At 38.1% G+C, this 20,563-nt stretch overlaps 1 protein-coding gene across 4 annotated transcripts in view; it reads right to left on the reverse strand.

The window, feature by feature from the left end:
• GPATCH8 (G-patch domain containing 8) overlaps positions 1–20,563 on the reverse strand; it is a 113,964-nt gene that overhangs the window by 21,504 nt on the left and 71,897 nt on the right. For all 4 annotated transcript variants that reach the window (XM_004772527.3, XM_013045935.2, XM_013045936.2 and 1 more), the window contains one exon: positions 3,520–3,663. In XM_004772527.3, the coding sequence (XP_004772584.2) occupies positions 3,520–3,663 (144 nt within the window). The remainder of the gene's footprint in view (positions 1–3,519; positions 3,664–20,563) is intronic.

Here is a 20,563-nt window from a genome sequence, read left to right on the forward strand (position 1 = left end):
CACAAACTGGGCTATCTCTTGAGGAATGGAAGGGCCGTCCCTTCAAAATGTACTGAAATTATTACCTTAAAATGAGGGTTAAACAGCTGACAAGAGCCAAAATGTCTCATGAGCTTTTTCATCTTTGCAGATCCAGCTGGGTCTTAAAATTTGTGGGTTAATGACTTTCTTCATAAAAATCTTAGAAAATTTGAGAAAAACTAGAGTAGTGAGCAGCATATAACAACCCCCCTCCTCCCAAATCACCACAAATCAGAGTGACCGTGTAGCCTTCTTCTGAGAGATTATTTGTGCTTCATGAAGATAAGGGTATGTTCATGATCCTGTCTATACTAGTAGTTTACCACTAACATGATAGATTATTTCTCTGGAAATTTTTAATGGTGAAAATTTGGCGGAAGATGCAAACTAGGGATTACTCATATAGGGTTGAATGTACTTACCCATTACCTCAGATTCATAATAATCCTGTGTGCCTTCCTGGAAGACAAGACAGGGCGTCTTTATGATTTTAGAGCATGAATGTGGAAAATGGTAGGTCCATTTGTATGGTAAGTTCATGTCCATCAAAGAGAAATGAAAAAGAGGACGCCCCTCCTCTTAGGGATTATTTGGCTGTGTTGTACCAAGGGGATTAAAGGCTCCTTAGAAATTCTAAGTACAGGGAAGAGTAGAACTATAAAAAATTTAGTACTGTGCATTTTCTGGTTTATATATCTATAGCACTGTTTCAAGATTCTACTATTTGCACTAAGAAAGCAGTATAAAGAAAGATGAAAAAGCTTACATTTCAACCAAATAAAGAACACTCCAAGAGCAAAGAGAATAATAAACTCATACTATTGCTGTTCTTTTTTTAATACCTAGGAAGGGGCTTTTGATCATGGTGAAGAAATAAGCTCACATACATTCATTAATCATACCAGCTAAAGACTTCTTCCTAGACCAAAGATCATAGACATATTTCTATATTCATGGAAAAATAATCCATGAGTTCCCTATAAGATATCCTCACTTTTGTGTTTTCATTTTGATGATAATCTAAAAAAACCAACAACAACAAAAACAAACAAACCCAGAGTAATAAATATTTGGGATCATCTAGATGAGTATTTTATAAAAGTTTAGAATACAACTGGGGACTTAAAATGATAGTTATCTGTTTGTACCAAGCAAAGGCCAAATGATAGCACAATACCATATGTATTTGATAGTTTTTCAGTAATCCTAACAGAACAGGGTTTCTCAACCTCAGCATTTGTTGACATTCTGGGCAAGGTAATTCTTTGTTGCAAAGAACTTTCTTGTGTGTTGTAGGATGTTCAGAAGCACCCCTGGCCTCTACCTATTACATGCCTGTAGCACCACCCTCCTAACTGTGGTAATCAAAAATGTCTCCAGGCAGTGTTAAGTGTTCCTTGGAGGACAACATCTCCCCATGTGGAAAACAACTATAAAAGAGAAAAGCAGAGAGAGAAGTGGGTCATCCCAAAGTGCAGAGGGAATAACATGCCGAATTCAAAAGAACTAAAGCTGCAACAATTACTACTACTCTCAAAAGTTGAAAGCAACATCACTAAAACACTGTCGTCCACCACATTAATGTTGTCAGTATGAATTTCACTAGTTCTGTACTTCTGCTCAGATTTAACTTGTAAATCTGTTGCTTTGATAGAATTTTTTCCCTTTAAAGAGCAATATAAACACTGTTCAAGTCTGAATGACAGTTTTCCTGATTTATTTTTTCCTAACAGAAACTTTACTCAAGAGATTTCTCTTTAACTGCAAATGTAACCTTTTAAAATTCCTTTTGGTGCCTAAAGTTTCTTCTGGAGTCTTCTAATTTCTCCCAGACAATTTTTTTTTTTAAATTTTAAGTAATGTCTATGTCCAGTATGGGGCTGGAACTCATGGCCCATTAGATCGAATCACATACTTGACCAACTAAGCCAGACAGGCATCCTATCACAGTTAATTCTTTTTTTAACAGATTTTATTTATTTATTTGACAGACAGAAAGATCACAAGTAGGCAGAGAGGCAGGCTCCCTGCTGAGCAGAGAGCCCGATGTGGGGCTTGATCCCAAAACCCTGAGATCATGGCCTGAGCCAAAGGCAGAGGCTTAACTTGCTAAGCCACCCAGATGTCCCCATCACATGATTGAAGAAATTCTCAAGAGCCCGAAAAAGCATTTATGTGTTTAGATGTTAAATGTCCTTCTTAATTCCATAAAAAATAACCCCCCAAATTTGAATTATATATACACTGAAAAGGTTGAGAAGTTACTGGATAAGCAGTATTTGCTGTTATAACTCTTTCTTTCTTGACACATGATTCTTTGAAAAAGTAAGATAATTGCCAAAATAACTTGGCCATATATATAGTAATTTTTAATTCTTCAAATTAAGCAGAACTGACAGTATAACAATGTCCAAAGGTGTATAAAAAGTTCAAGGATGTGTTGAATACAACTCTACTAGTAGAAGAATCTTAAATTGGTTAGGTGTGGTTAAATGTGGAAGAAACTACTGCAAAAAGTATAAGAGTTTACAAACTATCCTTGTGCTGGTAAAACTTAATCAAAACTTGCCCTTTACCTGTGCACTGAAATCTTATAGTTGGTTGAAAGACAAAGCAAAGGTCAAAAAAAACATTGGTTCAACAGATCCACTTACAAGAGCATTCCAGCAATGCTCATAAATTTTACAAGTTTAACAAGTACAACTACCAAACATCCAAAGACTTAGCAAGTTCTACTAAAATCATCCCAAATCAAATGGCTCAAAATTCTTTAGTAAGCCAGAACTGTACTATAAGAAATTAAAGATTCATTTCTTCCTTCCAAAATCCCCCCTGGGGAATTACTGCTACCTTCTTTATGTGTGTAACTAGTTAGGTACAATTTTATTTTCTAAACAAATGAAAGAAAAAAAAAGAAAAGAAAAGATTACAAAGAAAGTATAAACCACTTTTTAGCAAGCTCTTCAACATGCAGCATCAGAGGGCTTTTTGTTGTTGTTGTTCAAGTTAAGATAGCATCTAATTCTGTTTTTCTTTTCAAGATTTATCTGTCTTCCAAGGCATACCAAATAACAAAACTGACTACCGATAGGAAACAGTAGCCAATAAAGCATGAATATATATAGAGAGAGGATGAAGTGACCAGAGTCTGGGATAATTGTTCAAAGATTAACATGTTTGGAAAGAGGGAGAAAGGGAAACAAAGCTCCTAGTGATCCTCAGTTTAACTACCAAATTAAACACAAATACAGAAACCATTCAAAGCCAAAAACTTTATGAAGATTTATAAAGCTCACAATTCTTCACTCTACATAAATTCTCAGAAGGTCTGTCGGGACTTCTGTCACTGAAAATAAAATCAGGTAAGCCAGATGGACCTCAGATAAAGACTAGAGATATAAGAAACCATAGTCACAAAGTTTTTTGGGTTCATTTATAAAATTCAATAGTTATAACAACAAAGTTTTTTTTTGTTGTTGTTAGCAAGCATTTCCTCACCTGCTTGTGTGCATGATCATAGGAGTTGATATGGTTGTCAAATTCCTGATGTTTCTGATACTGCTTATCACAGAGTTCACAGTAGAAGTTGGCTCTGAGGTCTTCCAATGCTTTGGCAATTGCCTTCTCTTTGTCAACATAATCCTATAAAAACCACAAAACACAAACAAAAAATTAAGTTGGTAGAATTTAAATGAATGTTATAAAGAGGGAGTCTTACCTAAAAGAGAAAAGGGGGCTTATTTAGCGGTACCAATAAAAGATGGAACACAGTGGCAATGTGGCAGGGTGATTTGTGTGTAGTTGTACTGGTATTTCTTTTTTGTAGACATTGCATTTTATCTAGTAAACTTATACTATTAATTAATCCATGTGTTTATCATGTATGGGATGCCATTAATGATAAAGGATTTCAGGAAACTTACTGTATTATCTAAATTAATAGCTATCTTTAGGGACACCTGGGTGGCTCAGTCTATTAAGCATCTGCCTTCAGATCAGGTCATGATCTCAGGGTCCCGAGATCAAGCCCTGCATCTTGCTCCCTATTTGCTTCTCCCTCTCTTCTGCCCCTTCCTCTACTCATGTTCTCTTTCTCACCTCAACTTCTCTCTCAAATAAATAAACTCTTAAAAAATTAGTTGTCTTCAATTAGTCTTTTTAAGATATATTTAGGAGAGCGTGCATGTACACACACACACACACACACACACACACACACACACAAGCAAGGGGAGGGGCAGAGGGAGAGAAGCAGACTTCCTGCAGAGTGAGGAGCCCAAAGACTCAGGGCTGGATCCCAGGACCCTGAGATCATGACCGGAGCAGAAACCAAGAATGAGATGTTTAAGCAACTGAGTCACCCAGATGCCCCCAAAAAGAATTTAATTTTTACTTTGCTTTTTGGCATTATGGTGTCATCCCCTACTCCTACTCCTGGCAAACAAACAAACAAACAAACAAACAAACGAGAAATAAACACCACAATTTTTGGGGGGGAAAAAACAAAAACAAAAAAAAAACATCCAATGCTGGGCTTGAACTCACAACCCTGAGATCAACAACTGAGCTGAGATCACAAGTCAGACATTTAACTGACTGAACCACCCAGGTACCCTAAAAAACACAATTTTTATTGCATTGTAGAAACCACAGAAGTAAGTATAATCCCCAAAAGAAGCACTACAAAACAAAACAGAGCAACTTATCATCTGAAACGGAAATCAGGGCTGTGATGCACAAGGGCTTTTCTTAGGACATGTGGGTGACACTGGAGTCTGGTGTTTCAGCAAGATGGGGGTGCTAGATTAGAGAAGCCTCATTAATAAATAAAAGAACCTATAACTGGGCTGGAGAGTAGCCAAGGATCTCTGCATTTTGGCAGAGGAAATAAGAAACACTCTCAGAAAGCATCCTCCAGTTTAACATCCTCCCTTTACCATTTTCCTAGATTAAGATCAACAAAACAGGGGTTACAATCAAAGATTACTAGACACACAGAAGAGAAAATAAATCTATCCACAGGGACTCTGGGTGGCTCAGATGGTTAAGCATCTGCCTTTGGCTCAGGTCATGATCCTAGGGTCCTGGGATCGAGTACTGCATCAGGCTCCCTGCTCCTCGGGGAGCCTGGTTCTCCTGCTTCTGTCTCTCTGTCTCTCATGAGTAAATAAATAAATTCTTTAAAAAAAAAAAAAAGAAAGAAAGAAAATTAATCTGTCCAAAAGTGAAAGTCATTGGAAACAAGCAACAGATTTAGACACCCGAAATCTCAGATACTGGAATAGTCTTTTACATAATACAAAGCAATGATAAAATGTTTAAAATATAAAATGGAATTAAAACAACGAGCAAACATTAAACATATTTTAAAAACTAGGCAAACTACAGGGGCACCTGGCTGGGTCAGTTGGTAAGAGCACATGACTCTCAATCTTGGGCTTGTGAATTCAAGCCCCGTGTTGGGTGTACAGATTGCTTAATTTCTTAAAATATAATCCTTAACAAAAAACTAGGGATGCCTGGGTGGCTCAGCTGGTCGAGCGCATGACTTGATCTCAGGATCACGAACTGAAGCCCTATGTCGGGTGTGGAGCCTGCTTAAAAACAAAACAAAAAACAAAACAAAACAGAAAACAACAAAAACCTAGGTAGACTATAGAAAGACCAAAATGAGAGATTTTTAAAATGAGATTTTTATATTTATTTGAGACAGCTAAGGCAGGCAAAGAAAGAGAGAGGAGGAAGCAGGCTCCCCGCTGAGCAAAATCCGATCCCAGGACCCTGAGATCTTAGAGGATGGCCACCCATTAAAAAAAGCTTTTATAATTGAGACAGCTAACTGTAAAAAATAAACAAAAAAATCCATCAGCTACTTAGAGGATGGATTAAAAAAAGCAGACCAGATACAGCTCAAAAAAGAAATTGGGGGTGGGGGGGTGGAGAGGAGTGCGCAGGGAGGTGCCTGGATGGCTCAGTTGGTTAAACATCTGTCCAACTTTTTGATCTCAGCTCAGGTCTTGATCTCAGGGTCATGAGTTCAAGCCCCGCACTAGGCTCTGTGCTGGGCTTACTTAATAAAAATAAATAAATAAATAAATAAATAAATACAATTTAAAAAACATAGTAGGGAGGTAAAAATGTTCTGGAATTAGATGGTAGCAATGGTTGCACAAACTTACAAAATATATTAAAAACCAATGGATACTTTAAAAAGGTGAGGGTTTTTTTTTTTTTTTAAGATTTTATTTATTTATTTGACAGACAGAGATCACAAGTAGGCAGAGAGGCAGGCAGAGAGAGAGGAGGAAGCAGACTCCCCACTGAGCAGAGAGCCTGATGCAGGGCTCGATCCCAGAACCCTGGGATCATGACCTGAGCCGAAGGCAGAGGCTTTAACCCACTGAGTCACGCAGGCGCCCCAAAAAGGTGAGTTTTATAGTAAGTAAATTATATATCAATTTAAAAAAGATGTAGTAAACAAAAAGAGGTAAAGACTAAAATTATTAGAATGTGGCACAGAGACAAGCAAACAGATAATGTGAAAAAGAGGTCTAGAAGTCATGAAGAATATAGTAAGAATATTAACACGTATATAACTGGAATCCCAGGAAAAAGAGAACAGACAGCATAGATGAGAAAAATATCCAAAGATAGAAAGGATTTTTTCAAATTAGTAAGACAACTCCAGATACAGGAGGCACAAAGTATACCACACAGGCTACATAAACAATATGCACCTAAACACGCTGAGTGAGACTACAAAGGGAAAAAAGACCATCAAATCATAAAATATCCAGGAAAAAAAAAAGATCACCTGTAATCAGTTTGACAGCAGTTTCAAAAGCAACAGAAGGTAAGACAGTGTGCTTCAGTGGGCTGAGAGAAAATATATGTCATTCGTATAACAAATGACCTATTTTCACAAATGAAGAAATGAAGAGTTTTACCAACAGATTCATTAAAAAGAACCTTTCTAAAGCAGTATTTCTGAAATCACAGATTGTGACTCACCAATGGATCACAGCATTAATTTAGTAGATTGAAACAGGCATGAAAAGGGGGAAAAATAGCAAAATACAGAGTATATTTCACATAAGGCTAAATACTATCTTGTAAAACTTTTGTTTCAGTTTTAAGTGGTGGCAATAGTAAACGTATTTCTTACTGTGGGCCTGAAAGTCCCAGATTCCTGAAGCATATGCTTTAGGGAAGAAGGAAAATGATGCCAGTAAAAAGGTCTGAAATCTGAAAGTAAATGTTAAGCAATAAAAAATATATATATACAACAACAAAAAAACCTAGTTTGCAAGACTGAAAAAGGATAAAAGCCAAATGCTAGCTATAATGGTCAAGTATAACAGAAGAGGGGCGTTCAAAGTTCAAGTGTTCTAGAGTCTTTCTACTAATCAAGATACAGTTAACTTTGGACTTTGTTAAATTAAGCATATTTACATTAAAATTCCAAGGGTAATTATTAGAAGGCTAGAAATAGTAAAGGGGGTAAAAGTAAGAAAACTTCAATTTTATCAAGGGAAACAGGTCAGAAAAATCAGGAAAACAGAAGTTAAAAAGACAGATTGATAAGTAATGACAGGAAACGTAAATGTACTAAGAAGCTTCCAGAAAAACAGAATCCAACTATATGCTGATTACAAGTGATACCCCTAAAACACAAGGACTTAGAAAGTTGGAAGTTAAGAGATAGAAAAAGATACGCCAGGCAAATCCTAACCAAAATAAAGCTGGAGCAACTATATCAATACTCAACTTTTTAACTTGGAAAACAATTTTTTTTCCTTTAAGCAATCTCTACATGCAATGTGGGGCGCAGATTCATGATCCAGAGATCAAGAATTGCATGCTCGGGGCCCCTGGGTGGCTCAGTGGGTTAAAGCCTCTGCTTTCGGCTCAGGTCATGATCCCAGGGACTGGGATCGAGCCCCGAATCGGGCTCTCTGCTCAGCAGGGAGCCTGCTTCCTCCTCTCCCTCTGCCTGCCTCTCTGCCTACTTGTGATCTCTGTCTGTCAAATAAATAAATAAAATCTTAAAAAAAAAAAAAAAGAAAAAAGAAAAAAGAATCACATGCTCTGCTCACTGAGCCAGCCATGGGCCCCATCTTTTTTAGACTTTATGGCAAAAAGCATTACTTGAGACTGCAGCCAGTTAGAAGCTATTCTCCAAATAAGCTGCATAGTTAATCTGAAAAGCCAACATAGATATATTGCTTATCCATTGGTCTTTATGAGGTTTTGGCTAAAAACTACAAGACTGACCCAAAAAGGTGGTCCAATTTGCCTTACCCATTCCATTTAAAAACTAAACATCAAATGACATCTCAAAACAAAGTGAGTACAGTTGAACTTTGAACAACATGGTTTTGAACTGCACAGGTCCACTTATATGATTTTTTCCCAATACAAAGTTTGGGAGATTTGCAAGAATTTGAAAAAACAGATAAACCACACAGACTAGGAAGCAAAAAAAAAAAGAACATTAACAGTTGTTAATGAATAAAATACATGTAGATACTAGTTTATCATTTACTACCATAAAAGACATACAAATCTACTATAAAAAGTTAAAATTTAGGGGTGCCTGGGTAGCTCAGTCAGTTAAGCCATCTGACTCTTGATCTCAGGGTCGTGAGTTGAAGCCCTGAGTTGGTTCCACACTGGGCTTGGAGCCTACTTGAAAAGAAAGAGTTGTAATTTATCAAATCGTAGGTGCACACTTACAGACCTTCCATGGCACCACTAGCAGAAAGAAATGTAAACAAAAGTAAATACAATGTATTAAGTCATAACTGCATAAAATTAAATGTAGTACATGCTGTAATATTATGATTTCATAGCCATCTCTTGTTGCAACTGGGGCGAGTTCAAGTGTTACAAGTATCCATTTACAGCTGTGTGTGATGCTAATCATCTCTGCATGAGCAGTTTGGCTCTCTGGCAAGCTGGGTATTGCAGTAAAAAGTGGTATCTCCCAGATCTTGTGTATTTTTCATTATGTTTAGTGCAATATTGTAAACCTTGAAGAACACCACAGGACCCATACAAAGTGCCACTAGTGATGCTGAAAGTGCTCACAAGCAGAGAAAAGTCATGATATTCTAAGGAAAATTTAAACTGCTTGATACAGACCACAGATTCCCATCTCCAACAGTGGCAGCTTGCCAGTCAAGATTAATGAATCTCGAAATGTAAGTGTAAGGACCATTGTAAAAAAAAAATAAAAGGAAATCCATGAAGCTGTCACTATAGCTATATTAGCAGGTGAAAAATGGTTTTTATTTTTATTAATTGATTTATTTATTTATTAAGAGTTAGCTGGAGTAGAAGAAGAGATTTTTTTTTTTTTTTTTTTTAAATATCAGGAGTGAGCCTGTGTGCCGGAGCAAGCATACACACACATAAGCAGGAAGAGTGGCAAGGTTCCCAGCTGAGCAAGGAACCTGCTATGGAATTTGATATCAGGACCCTGAAGTCATGACCTGAGCTGATGGCAGATGCTTAACTGGTTAAGCCACCCAGGAGTCCAGCAGAGACAGAATCTTAAACAGGTTCCATGCCTAGCGCAGAGATGGATGTGGGGCTCAATCTCCCAACTCTGAGCCAAAACCAAGAACGGGACGCTTAACCATCTGAGATACCCAGGTGCTCCATTTTGTGCAAAACCTTTTAATCTCACATTGAAAATGCAGTTTTTGGGGTGGGTGGGTGGCTCAGTAGAAGTGTCTGCCATTGGGCTCAGGTCATGATCAGACTCCCTGGTTGGCGGGAAGCCTGCTTCTTTCTCTACCACACCCCCTGCTTGTATCCCCTCTCTCGCGGTCTCTCTCTGTGTCAAATAAGTAAAATCTTAAAAAAAAAAAAAAAAAAAAAAGAAGAAAGAAAGAAAGAAAAGAAAAATGCAGTTTTTGTGTGGGTTTAGGACTGCTGTAAGAAAAGAATACGTACAGACTTAACAGTCTGTTTAAAAAAAGGTTTACAAAAAGCCAAAGGGATTATATGACAACTTAAAGCAAAAGGTGAAGGATCTAGGGGCGCCTGGGTGTCTCAGTGGGTTAAAGCCTCTGCCTTTGGCTCAGGTCAAGATCCCAGGGTCCTGGGATCGAGCCCCACATCAGGCTGTCTGCTCCACGGGAAGCCTGCTTCCTCTTTCTCTCTCTGCCTGACTCTCTGCCTACTTGTGATCTCTGTCAAATAAATAAATAAAATCCTAAAAAAAAAAAAAAAAGTGAAGGATCTAAAGCTGGAGAATTAAAAGCCAGCAGAAGATGATTTGGTAATTTTTACAGAGGTCTGGCTAAAAAATGTCAAGATAACAGGAAAAGTGGCTTCTGACAACCAAAAGGAGCAGACCGTGCCTAGACACCATCAAGAAAAACACTGAAGAGGAAGGTTATCTGCCTGAACAAATTTTGTTTTGTTTTTTTTTTTTTAAGATTTTTATTTATTTATTTGACAGAGAGAAAGAGATCACAAGTAGGCAAAGAGGCAGGAAAAGGGGTGGGGGGAGTAGGCTCCCTGCTGAGCAGAGAGCCCCGATCCGATGCTGGCTTGATCCCAGGACCCTGAGATCATGACCTGAGCCGAAGGCAGAGGCCCAATCCACTGAGCCACTCAGGCGCCCCTTGAACAAGTTTTTAATGCAAACAAAAGTACCCTATTCTGGGGAGGGGGAAATGTCAAAAGGACATTTATTAGAAAGGAAGAGAAGCAACAAACACCAGGATTAAGGTAGTAAGGGATCAACTAACACACACTGTTTTATGCAAACGCAGTTGGGCTTATGATTAGGACCGCCATTATCTATAAAACTAACCCCCAAGCCTTGAAGGAAAAAGATAAGCATTAGCTGACAGTATTTCCATTGTACAAAAAGAAGGCTGGGACAACAAGAATGCTTTTACTTGATTGGTACCACTGATGACTTCAGGGGAAATCAGGAAGTACCTTGCAAGTAATGGACTGCTTTTCAAAGTTCTTTTGATATTTACCTGACAATGCCTTTGGCCACCTAGAACTGGATGAGTTCAACAGCAAAGGCAATGAAATGGTCTATTTGTCCCCAAATACAATGTCTCTAATTCAGCCTCTGGATCAGGGGGTCATTATACACAGTACACTATAGAAAGGACTGTCAACACTATGGAGGAGACCTCAAAAGGAGAACCTCAAAAACAAGGATTATTCCACTGAAGATGCCACTGTTGTTACAGAAAAAAACATGGAAGCCATAAAAGTCCCAAACAGTAAATTCCTGCTGGAGAAAATGGTGTCCAGAAGTTGTGCATGACTTCACAGAATTTAAAATACAGCCAATCAAGAAAATCACAAAAGAGATTATAGATGGGGGGTGGTGGTGGTGGGGAGGGGTTTCAAGATATGAATTTTAAAGAAATTCAAGAGATGACAGACACCACACCAGAGGAATTAATGGAAGATGAGTGCTTCTAAAACCAGTGCCAGATAATACGGAAGGAAATGTAGAAGAAGCAGTGCCAGAAAACAAACTGATGTTACACTATCTGGAAGAAGGGTTGGGATAATTCAAGACTGCTTCTGACTTTTTTTACCATATGGACCCATCTATGATATGGGCATTGAAATTAAAGCAAAGGATAGAAGATGACGTATAGAGACTTTGTTTTGTTTGTTTTATATTTTTATTTATTTATATGAGAGAGAGAGAGAGAAAGCATGAGCACAAAGAGGGAGAAGCCAACTCCCTGACAAGCAGGGAGGTCAACCCCAGGCCAGACCCCAGGAACTTGAGATCACAACACCAGGACGCCAAGGTGCCCTAGAAACATTTTCTTAAAAAATGAAAAAGCAAGAAGTCAGACAGAAATAATGACATTCTTTCTTTCTTTTTTTTTTTTTTTTTAAAGATTTTATTTATTTACTTGACAGAGATCACAAGTAGGCAGAGAGACAGGCAGAGAGAGAGGGGGAAGCAGGCTCCCTGTTGAGCAGAGAGCCCGATGCGGGACTTGATCCCAGGACCCTGGGATCATGACCTGAGCTGAAGGCAGAGGCTTTAACCCACTAAGCCACCCAGGTGCCCCAATGACATTGTTTCTGTAAAGTTACACTAAGTAACTTCTATTTCCCCTTCTACATCTTCCACCCCTTATAAGCAAAACCAATCTCTCCTCTTCCTTCTCAATGTGAAGACAGTAAGGATGAAGACCTTTATGATAATCCACTTCCACTTAATGAACAGTATATAATCATTATGCCATATAGTTAATAAACTTATCTCTTGTGTGTGTGTGTGTGTCTTTGTGTGAAAATGTAGTAACTATATGGAAAGACTTGCATGAGATGTTTTTGTGTCATCATCATTGTCTAAGCATTCATTATGAAGGACATCATGTATAAGACTAGTATGGGAAGTGGGTAGACTATCCTTACATAGGAATAAGGTAAGTGACATCTGATAGGAAATTAATAATATAATGTATTGGTTTCTCTGCGATGGAACTAGAGGGTATTATGCTTAGCGAAATAAGTCAATCAGAGAAAGACAATTATCATATGATCTCCCTGATATGAGGAAGTTAGGAGGCAACGTGGGGGGTCTGGTGGGTAAGAAAGGAATAAATGAAACAAGATGGGATGGGGAGGGAGACAAACCATAAGAGACTCTTAATCTCACAAAACAAACTGAGGGTTGTTGGGGGGAGGGGGCTTAGAAGGGGGGTGGGGTTATGGACATTGGGGGGTGGTGTGCTTTGGTGAGTGCTGTGGGGTGTGTGGACCTGGCGATTCACGGACCTGTACCCCTGGGGATAAAAATATATGTTTATAAAAAATTAAAAAATTTAAAAAAAAAAGAGACTCTTAATCTCACAAAACAAACTGAAGATTGCCAGGGGGAAGGGGGTAGGGAGAAGGTGGTTAGGTTATGGGCATTGGGGAAGATATGTGCTATGGTGAGTGCTGTGAAGTGTAAACCTGGCAATTCACAGACCTGTACCCCTGGGGCTAATAACACATTATATGTTAATTTAAAAAATTTTTTAAAATAATGTATTGGCTTTCTTACTATCTTACTTTCAAAGAACTATATTATGGTAGGGTATGGCTTTCTCCCTTGCAACTGGAGAAGCCGAGTATAACCTCAGATAAAAATATATGTATTAGGGGCGCCTGGGTGGCTCAGTGGGTTAAGCCACTGCCTTCGGCTCAGGTCATGATCTCGGGATCCTGGGATCGAGTCCCACATCGGGCTCTTTGCTCAGCGGGGAGCCTGCTTCCTCCTCTCTCTCTCTGCCTGCCTCTCTGACTACTTGTGATTTCTCTCTGTCAAATAAATAAATAAAATCTTAAAAATATATATATATGTATTAAATATAACAATGTTTCTACTACTTTATTATGAATATGACTGCTGTATGTCATAAGAACTTTATAACCATTCATTAGTGTATAGGCTAGACTACTGTGAAACAACTGTATTGATTAACTAGGCTAAAATGAAGCAATCATACCATTGCTTCTTCATTATCAATGCATGAACTGTTATACTTGTAAACTGTTTCCCATATTATCTTTTCATTTTTGATGTCTAGTATTAGTAATAAGTATAACATCTACAGTATTTTGTATCATATAAGACAATACTGATGTAGGTACTGACAGATGGTTCATCTTATGAACAGAGGACAGGGGACGCCTGGGTGGCTCAGTCACTTAAGCCTCTGCCTCTGGCTCAGGTCATGATCCCGGAGTCCCGGAACTAAGTCTTATTAGCAGGGAGGCTGTTTATCTCTTTGCCTGATGCTCCCCCTGCTTGCACTCTCTCTCTGTCAAATAAATAGATAAAATCTTTTTAAAAATAAAATAAATAATAAAAAATTATAAATAAATTATAAAAAAAATAAGAGGACGTAACACTATCAGTAAATACAGTATAGTACTGTAAATATATCTTATTTTAATATTTGCTTTTTGCTAGCATACTTTATCATAAGAAACTATGTAACACATATACAAATATATGTTAAGCAACTGTTTCTGTTATTGGTAAGGCTTTTGGTCAACAGTGGGCTCTTACTAGATAGTTATTATGCATTTTTGACCACGTGGGAACCCCTGCGTTGTTCAAGGGTCAACTGTGTATACATTTGCTGTAAGGGACTACAGAGGAATGAGAAGAGGAAAGAAATGATAAATGACGACTTGTGAGTCATTTACAGCAGGGGTACATAAATCAGTCTCACTGTTAGTAGATCTTTCCAGTTAATGGATCTGAAGATAAGTCTCATTTCCAAGGCTTTTTTTCTATTCAGTTTTTTATCTTCAAAACTAAGGGTAGATCTACCCTTTCAGGGTAGTTCTACCATCTACCATTTCTCACATAAACTATTTAATTAGTAAACAAGAAAAGGTTGCTGTATTTTGTGGAATGCCAGGATTAACCAGTTTGGATAAATTTATTAAAACTAAAAAGTGAATATACAGTACATTATAACTTTTTTTTTTTTAAAAAAGATTTTTATTTATTTATTTTGAGAGAGAGAGAGAGAGACAAAGTGAGAGAGAGCATGAGAGGGGAGGTCAGAGGGTGAAGCTGACTCCCCATGGAAGTGGGAGCCCAATGTGGGACCTGATCCCAGGACTCTGGGACCATGACCTGAGCCCGAAGGCAGTCGCCCAACCAACTGAACCACCCAGGTGTCCCATAACTTTCGCCATATTCAATCATTCACCTAATTTTTAAAAAGATTTTATTTATTTATTTTAGAGCTAGGGCGAGCACAAGCAGGAGGATCAGAGGAAGGGGACAAGCAGACTGCTCTGAGTGCAGAACCCTGAGATCATGACCTGAGCCAAAAATCAAGAGTCAGACACGTAGGAGCCATTCAGGTGCCTCTCATTCATGGTAATTTTTGTTAAGCACCCTGGGCAGTTTCATTTTGTCTGGCTATTAAGTAACTTGTGGATATTCTTCCTTATCAGTGCTGGTTTTCTCAAGCTAGAAGTCAGAAAACTCACTTTCTCAACTTCCCTTAAAACCAGGGTTCAGACATGCGATTTTCCCATCAAATGTATCTGCATAAGACTTCGATGAGCAGTATATTGGGGTGCTGGGTGGCTCAGAGGGTTAAGCCTCTGCCATCAGCTCAGGTCATGGTCTCAGGGTCCTGGGATTAAGTCCAACATCAGGCTCTCTGCTCAGCGGGGAGCCTGCTCCCTCCCCCACACCCCCCCAACCACCTGCCTCTCTGCCTACTTGTGATCTGTCAAATAAATAAAATCTTAAAAACAAACAAACAAACTTCTCTTATCTTAAAAAAAAAAAACAAAAAAAACAAAACTGAGGTTCAAAGAAGCAGAGCTACTAGCATGTCAGATCACAAGATACATCCTATATCCCCTCACAAAACAGAAATGATAGTATATTAACTGCTACATACAGGACAGGGTAGGTAGAGACAGCAAATGGGAATTAGAGCTCTGCCTATTACTGCATCTGTAATTAAAGTAACAAGAATTTTATTCAAAACTGAAAATCAAGTAATATAAATACTATACAACTATATTTAATTGTATGCTACATACTAAGTATATTTACTAATATTAGGTGGTAGAAGAAATGAAAGGGAGTAAGACGACAAAAGCAGGTTAACCTGCCATTTCTAAAGTAAATAATGGACACTAAAAGACAAAGAGAACAAAGGGTTATTTTATTAAGTTAAAGGGAACTACAACAAAATACAGTCCCTCTATATCTATCTCTATCCCTATATTAAAAAAAAAAAATACCTCATATAAAATAAACCGAACCTATCTGTCACATAAAACATAAAAAATTGGGGGCACTGGCTGGTTCGGTCAAGTAAGCATGTGACTTTTGATCATGGGGATGTGAATTTGAGGTTACTTAAAAATATATGTAATTAAATCATTAAAAAATTTTTTCATATTGTAATGCAAAGTTAAAGCCAACTCCATGAAAATTTTAAGATGTACGTCCAAAACAAAGTAATTCAGAAGGATTGAACATAAAAAACAAAGATGTGGCACCTGAGTGGCTCAGCTGGATACCCAACTGAGTCTTTTTTTTTTTTTTTTTTATTTGAGGGGGGGGAGAGAGAGAGAAAGAACACGCAGCAGGGGAGGGAGAAGCAGACTTCTCACTGAGCAGGGAGCCCAATGTGGGACTTGATCCCAGGACCCTTCGATCATGACCTGAGCCAAAGGAGATGCTTAAACAACAGAACCTCCGAGGCACCCCTCAACTGACTCTAAGTTAGATTCAGGTCATTATCTCAGCATCACTGGATGAAGCCCCAAGATGTGTCCAGCTTTAAAGACAGCAGGGAGTCTGTTGGAGATTCTTTCTCTCCCCACACCCCCCGCCCCCGCCATTCTCTCTCTTTCTCAAATAAAAAAATAGCTTAAAAAACAAAAACCAAAAAACACAGGGGCACGTGGGTCGTTCAGTTGGTTGAGCATCTGCCTTTGGCTCTGGTCATAATCCCAGGGTCCTGGTATCGAGTTCTGGGTCCGACTCCCTGCTTAAGCGGGGAGTCTGCTTCTCCCTCTGTCCCCAACCCCACTTGTGCTCGCTCTTTAGCTCTGTCTCCCTTTCTCACAAAAATAAATAAAAACCTTAAAGAAAAATTAAAACAAAACAACACACCCCAAACCCAAAAATATACAAGACAATACACACAAAATGAAAGCAGAATCAAGATCTTACTTTCAAATGAGGTACAGATTACACTATAAAGCTTTAAAGAAGATAAAGAAAAGCACTTAATAATGTCAATGAGGGCAACTCATGGTATCTAAAAATTTTAATATCTACCATAATCTAGCAGTAACATTCATGATGCAGAAATCAGAGATTTATTAAAATATGGAGATTTGATAAATCATCTCCTATTTAATGACAGATCAAAGAGATAAAAACTAACTAAGACACTGAACACCTCAGTAATATATATATATTTATTTATTTTAAAGATTTTATTTATTTATTTGACAGAGAGAGATCACAAGTAGGCAGAGAGGCAGGCGGAGAGAGAGGGGGAAGCAGGCTCCCTGCTGAGCAGAGTCCAATGTGGGGCTCGATCCCAGGACCCTGATATCATGACCTCAACCAAAGACAGAGGCTTAACCCACTGAGCCACCCAGGTGCCCCACGAACACCTTATTAATATATTAAGGTATGTGGCCTAAAAATAGGAAACACACCTTTTAAAGTACTCATAGAATGTTCATCAAAAAAGGCTGTATTAGGCTATAGAGGAAACCATAATAAATTGCAAAAAGAGATAATTTAAGTAACATATATAAACACAGTAAAATAAAACTAGGAATTAACATTTTTTAAAAAAGATTTTATTTATTTATTTGACAGAGAGAAATCACAAGTAAGCAGAGAGGCAGGCAGAGAGAGGAGGAAGCAGGCTCCCGGTGGAGCAGAGAGCCTGATGCAGGGCTCGATCCCAGGACCCTGGGATCATGACCTGAGCTGAAGGCAGAGGCTTTAACCCACTGAGCCACCCAGGCGCCCCAAGGAATTAACATTTTTAAAGGCTTTTCTATAAATCCGAGACCTTAGAATTTCTAGGGGAAAAATGATAATGACATTATTTATCAATATATACAGGTCAGGAAAAATATATAGGTATAACTACTTAAAGTAATAGAATAAGAAGAACAAAGGCCAAACTCTGGATAAACTCTCATACACGTATACCAGGAAATATGTTTCCATTTACATAAAGTTCAAAATCATGTAAAATTGGGGCACCTGGATGGCTCAGTTGGTTAAGCAACTGTCTGCCTTCCTCTCAGGTCATGATCCCAGGGTCCTGGAATGGAGTCCCACATTGAGCTCTCTGCTTGGTAGGAAGTCTGTTTTTCCCTCTGCCTCTTACCCTGCTCATGCTCTCTCTCAAGTGCACTCTCTAATAAATAAATAAAATCTTAACAAAAAATAATAAAATAGTCAAAACCATGTTCAAATTAAACAATACATGTTTAGGGATACAAAACACATTGTAAAACCATTTTTAAATCTAAGGGACAATTTAAAACCATTTAAAATCTGGGTGGCTCAAGTCAGGCATCTGACTGGTGATTTCAGCTCAGGTCATATTCTCAGGATTCTGGGATTGAGCCCCACTTCAGACTCAGTGCTCAGTACAGAGTTCCCTCGGGATTCTCTCTCTCCTTCTGCCCCCTTGAGCTCTCTGTAATAAATAAAATCTTGGGGAAAAGGAGGGCTGTCAATAAAAGAGGAGATAATATTTCTTGAGTCACTCTATGAAACCAGTATTACTCTTATATAAACATTTCACAAAAAAAACCCTACAAACTAGTACCTCTTATGAATTCAGATAAAAAAATCCTCAACAAAATGCTAGCAAACTGAACTCAGCAGCATATTAAAGGGGTCATACACCATGACCGAGTAAGAGTATCTAAGGAATGCAAAGTTGATTCAATACATAAAAATAAATTGATATAATATGCTGTATTAAATAAAGGGGGGAATCCCTATTTGTTCAACAGATACAAAAAGTAACAAAAGCATTCAACAAAATCTAACACCTTTTCATGACCGGAAAAAAAAAAAATCAACAAACTACTAATTGAAAGAACTTCCTCAATCTAATATGGGCATCAATGAAAAAGCCCTAGCTAACATCATCCTTAAAGGTTAAAGACCAAAAGCCTGCCCTATACAAAGTTCAGAAAAAAGAGGTCTGCTCTTGCCACTTCTACTTGACAATATACTGGGAGTTCTAGGTAGGGCCATTAGATACAGGGGAAAAACAGGCATCTAGATTGGAAAGAAACAAAATTATCTTTATTCATAGATGATATGACATGTAATAAATCCTAAAGAATTCACATAAAAAACTGTAAGAGCTAATAAATAAGTTTAGGGGCGCCTGGGTGGCTCATTGGGTTAAGCCTTTGCCTTCAACTCAGGTCATGATCTCAAGGTCTTAGGATCGAGACCCGCATGAGGCTCTCTGCACCTGCCTCTCTGCCTACTTGGGATCTCTCTCGCTGTCAAATAAATAAATAAAAATCTTTAAAAATAAATAAGGAAATAAATAAATAAGTTTAGCAAAGTTGCAGAAAATAAAAGATCAACCAATATATGAAAATCAATAGCATTTTAAAAATAATATTTAGGATTAAATTTAACAAAAGAAGTACAACACTTAACAAATATTGAAAGAAATTAAAGAAGATCTAAAGATGGGGCGCCTGGGTGGCTCAGTGTTGGTTAAGCCTCTGTCTTCGGCTCAGGTCATGGTATCAGGGTCCTGGGATCGAGCCCCACATCGGGCTCTCTGCTCAGCAGGGAGCCTGCTCCCCCCCACCCGCCTGCCTCTCTGCCTACTTGTGATCTCTGTCAAATAAATAAATAAAATCCTTTAAAAAAGGAAGATCTAAAGAGGGATGCCCGGGTGGCTCAGATGGTTAAGCCGCTGTCCTCAGCTCAGGTCATGATCCCGGGGTCCTGGGATCAAGTCCTGCATTGGGCTCCTTGCTCGGCAGGGAGCCTACTTCTCCCTCTGACTGTCGCCTCCTTTGCTTGTCCTTTCTCTCCCTCTTTTTCTGAGAAGTAAATGAATAAAATCTACAAAAAAAGATCTGAAGAAATGGAAAAACATCCTGTATTCATGGATTGAAAGATTTAACATTGTTAAAATGACAATACTCCCAAAACTGACCTACAGATTCAACATAATCCTTATCAGAATCACAGCTGATTTCTTTGTAGAAATTGATCAACTGATTCTAAGAATTGGGAGAGATCAAGATTAGCCAAAACAATCCTAAAAAGTAATAAGGTAGGAAGGCTCACACTTCCCAATAGCAAACCTTACTACAAAGCAACAATAAGCAAGATAGTGATTTTCTTTCTTTCTTTCTTTCTTTTTTTTTGAGATTTTTTTTGAGATTTGAGATTTGAGAGAGAGAATCCAAAGCAGATTCCCTGCCAAGCAGGGAGAGAGACAGATGCAGGACTCAATCTCAGGACCCTAAGCTGAAACTAACAGTTGGATGCTTAAACTGCTATGCCACCCAGGTGCCCAAGACCATGATTTTCAACAAGGTTCTAAGACCGTGTGGTGAAGAACAATCTTTTCAAAAAATGGCACTGGGACAACTGGGTAGCCATACACAGAAGAATGAACTGAAACACCTACCAAACATGACATACAAAATTAAACTTTAAAAATTTATTTCAAAAGATAGATCAAAGACTTAAATAAAAGAGCTAAAACTTGAACTTCTTAGAAGGAAACACAGGTATAAATTTTCATGGCCATGGATTGGGCAATGGGTTCTTAAATATGATACCAAAAACAAAAACAATGAAAGAAAAAGATAATGGACTTCATCAATTTTTAAAAATTTGTGCATCAAAGGACATTTTCAAATGAAAAGACAATCACAAAATGGGAGAAAATATTTGCAAATCATGTATCTGACAAGGGTCTCATTTCCAGAATTAACAGAGAGTTCCTATAACAATAAAAGAACAGCC

Source organism: Mustela putorius, unplaced genomic scaffold (genome assembly GCF_011764305.1).
Source record: "Mustela putorius furo isolate JIRA1106 unplaced genomic scaffold, ASM1176430v1.1 tig00000487_pilon_pilon_pilon, whole genome shotgun sequence".
NCBI lineage: Eukaryota > Metazoa > Chordata > Mammalia > Carnivora > Mustelidae > Mustela > Mustela putorius.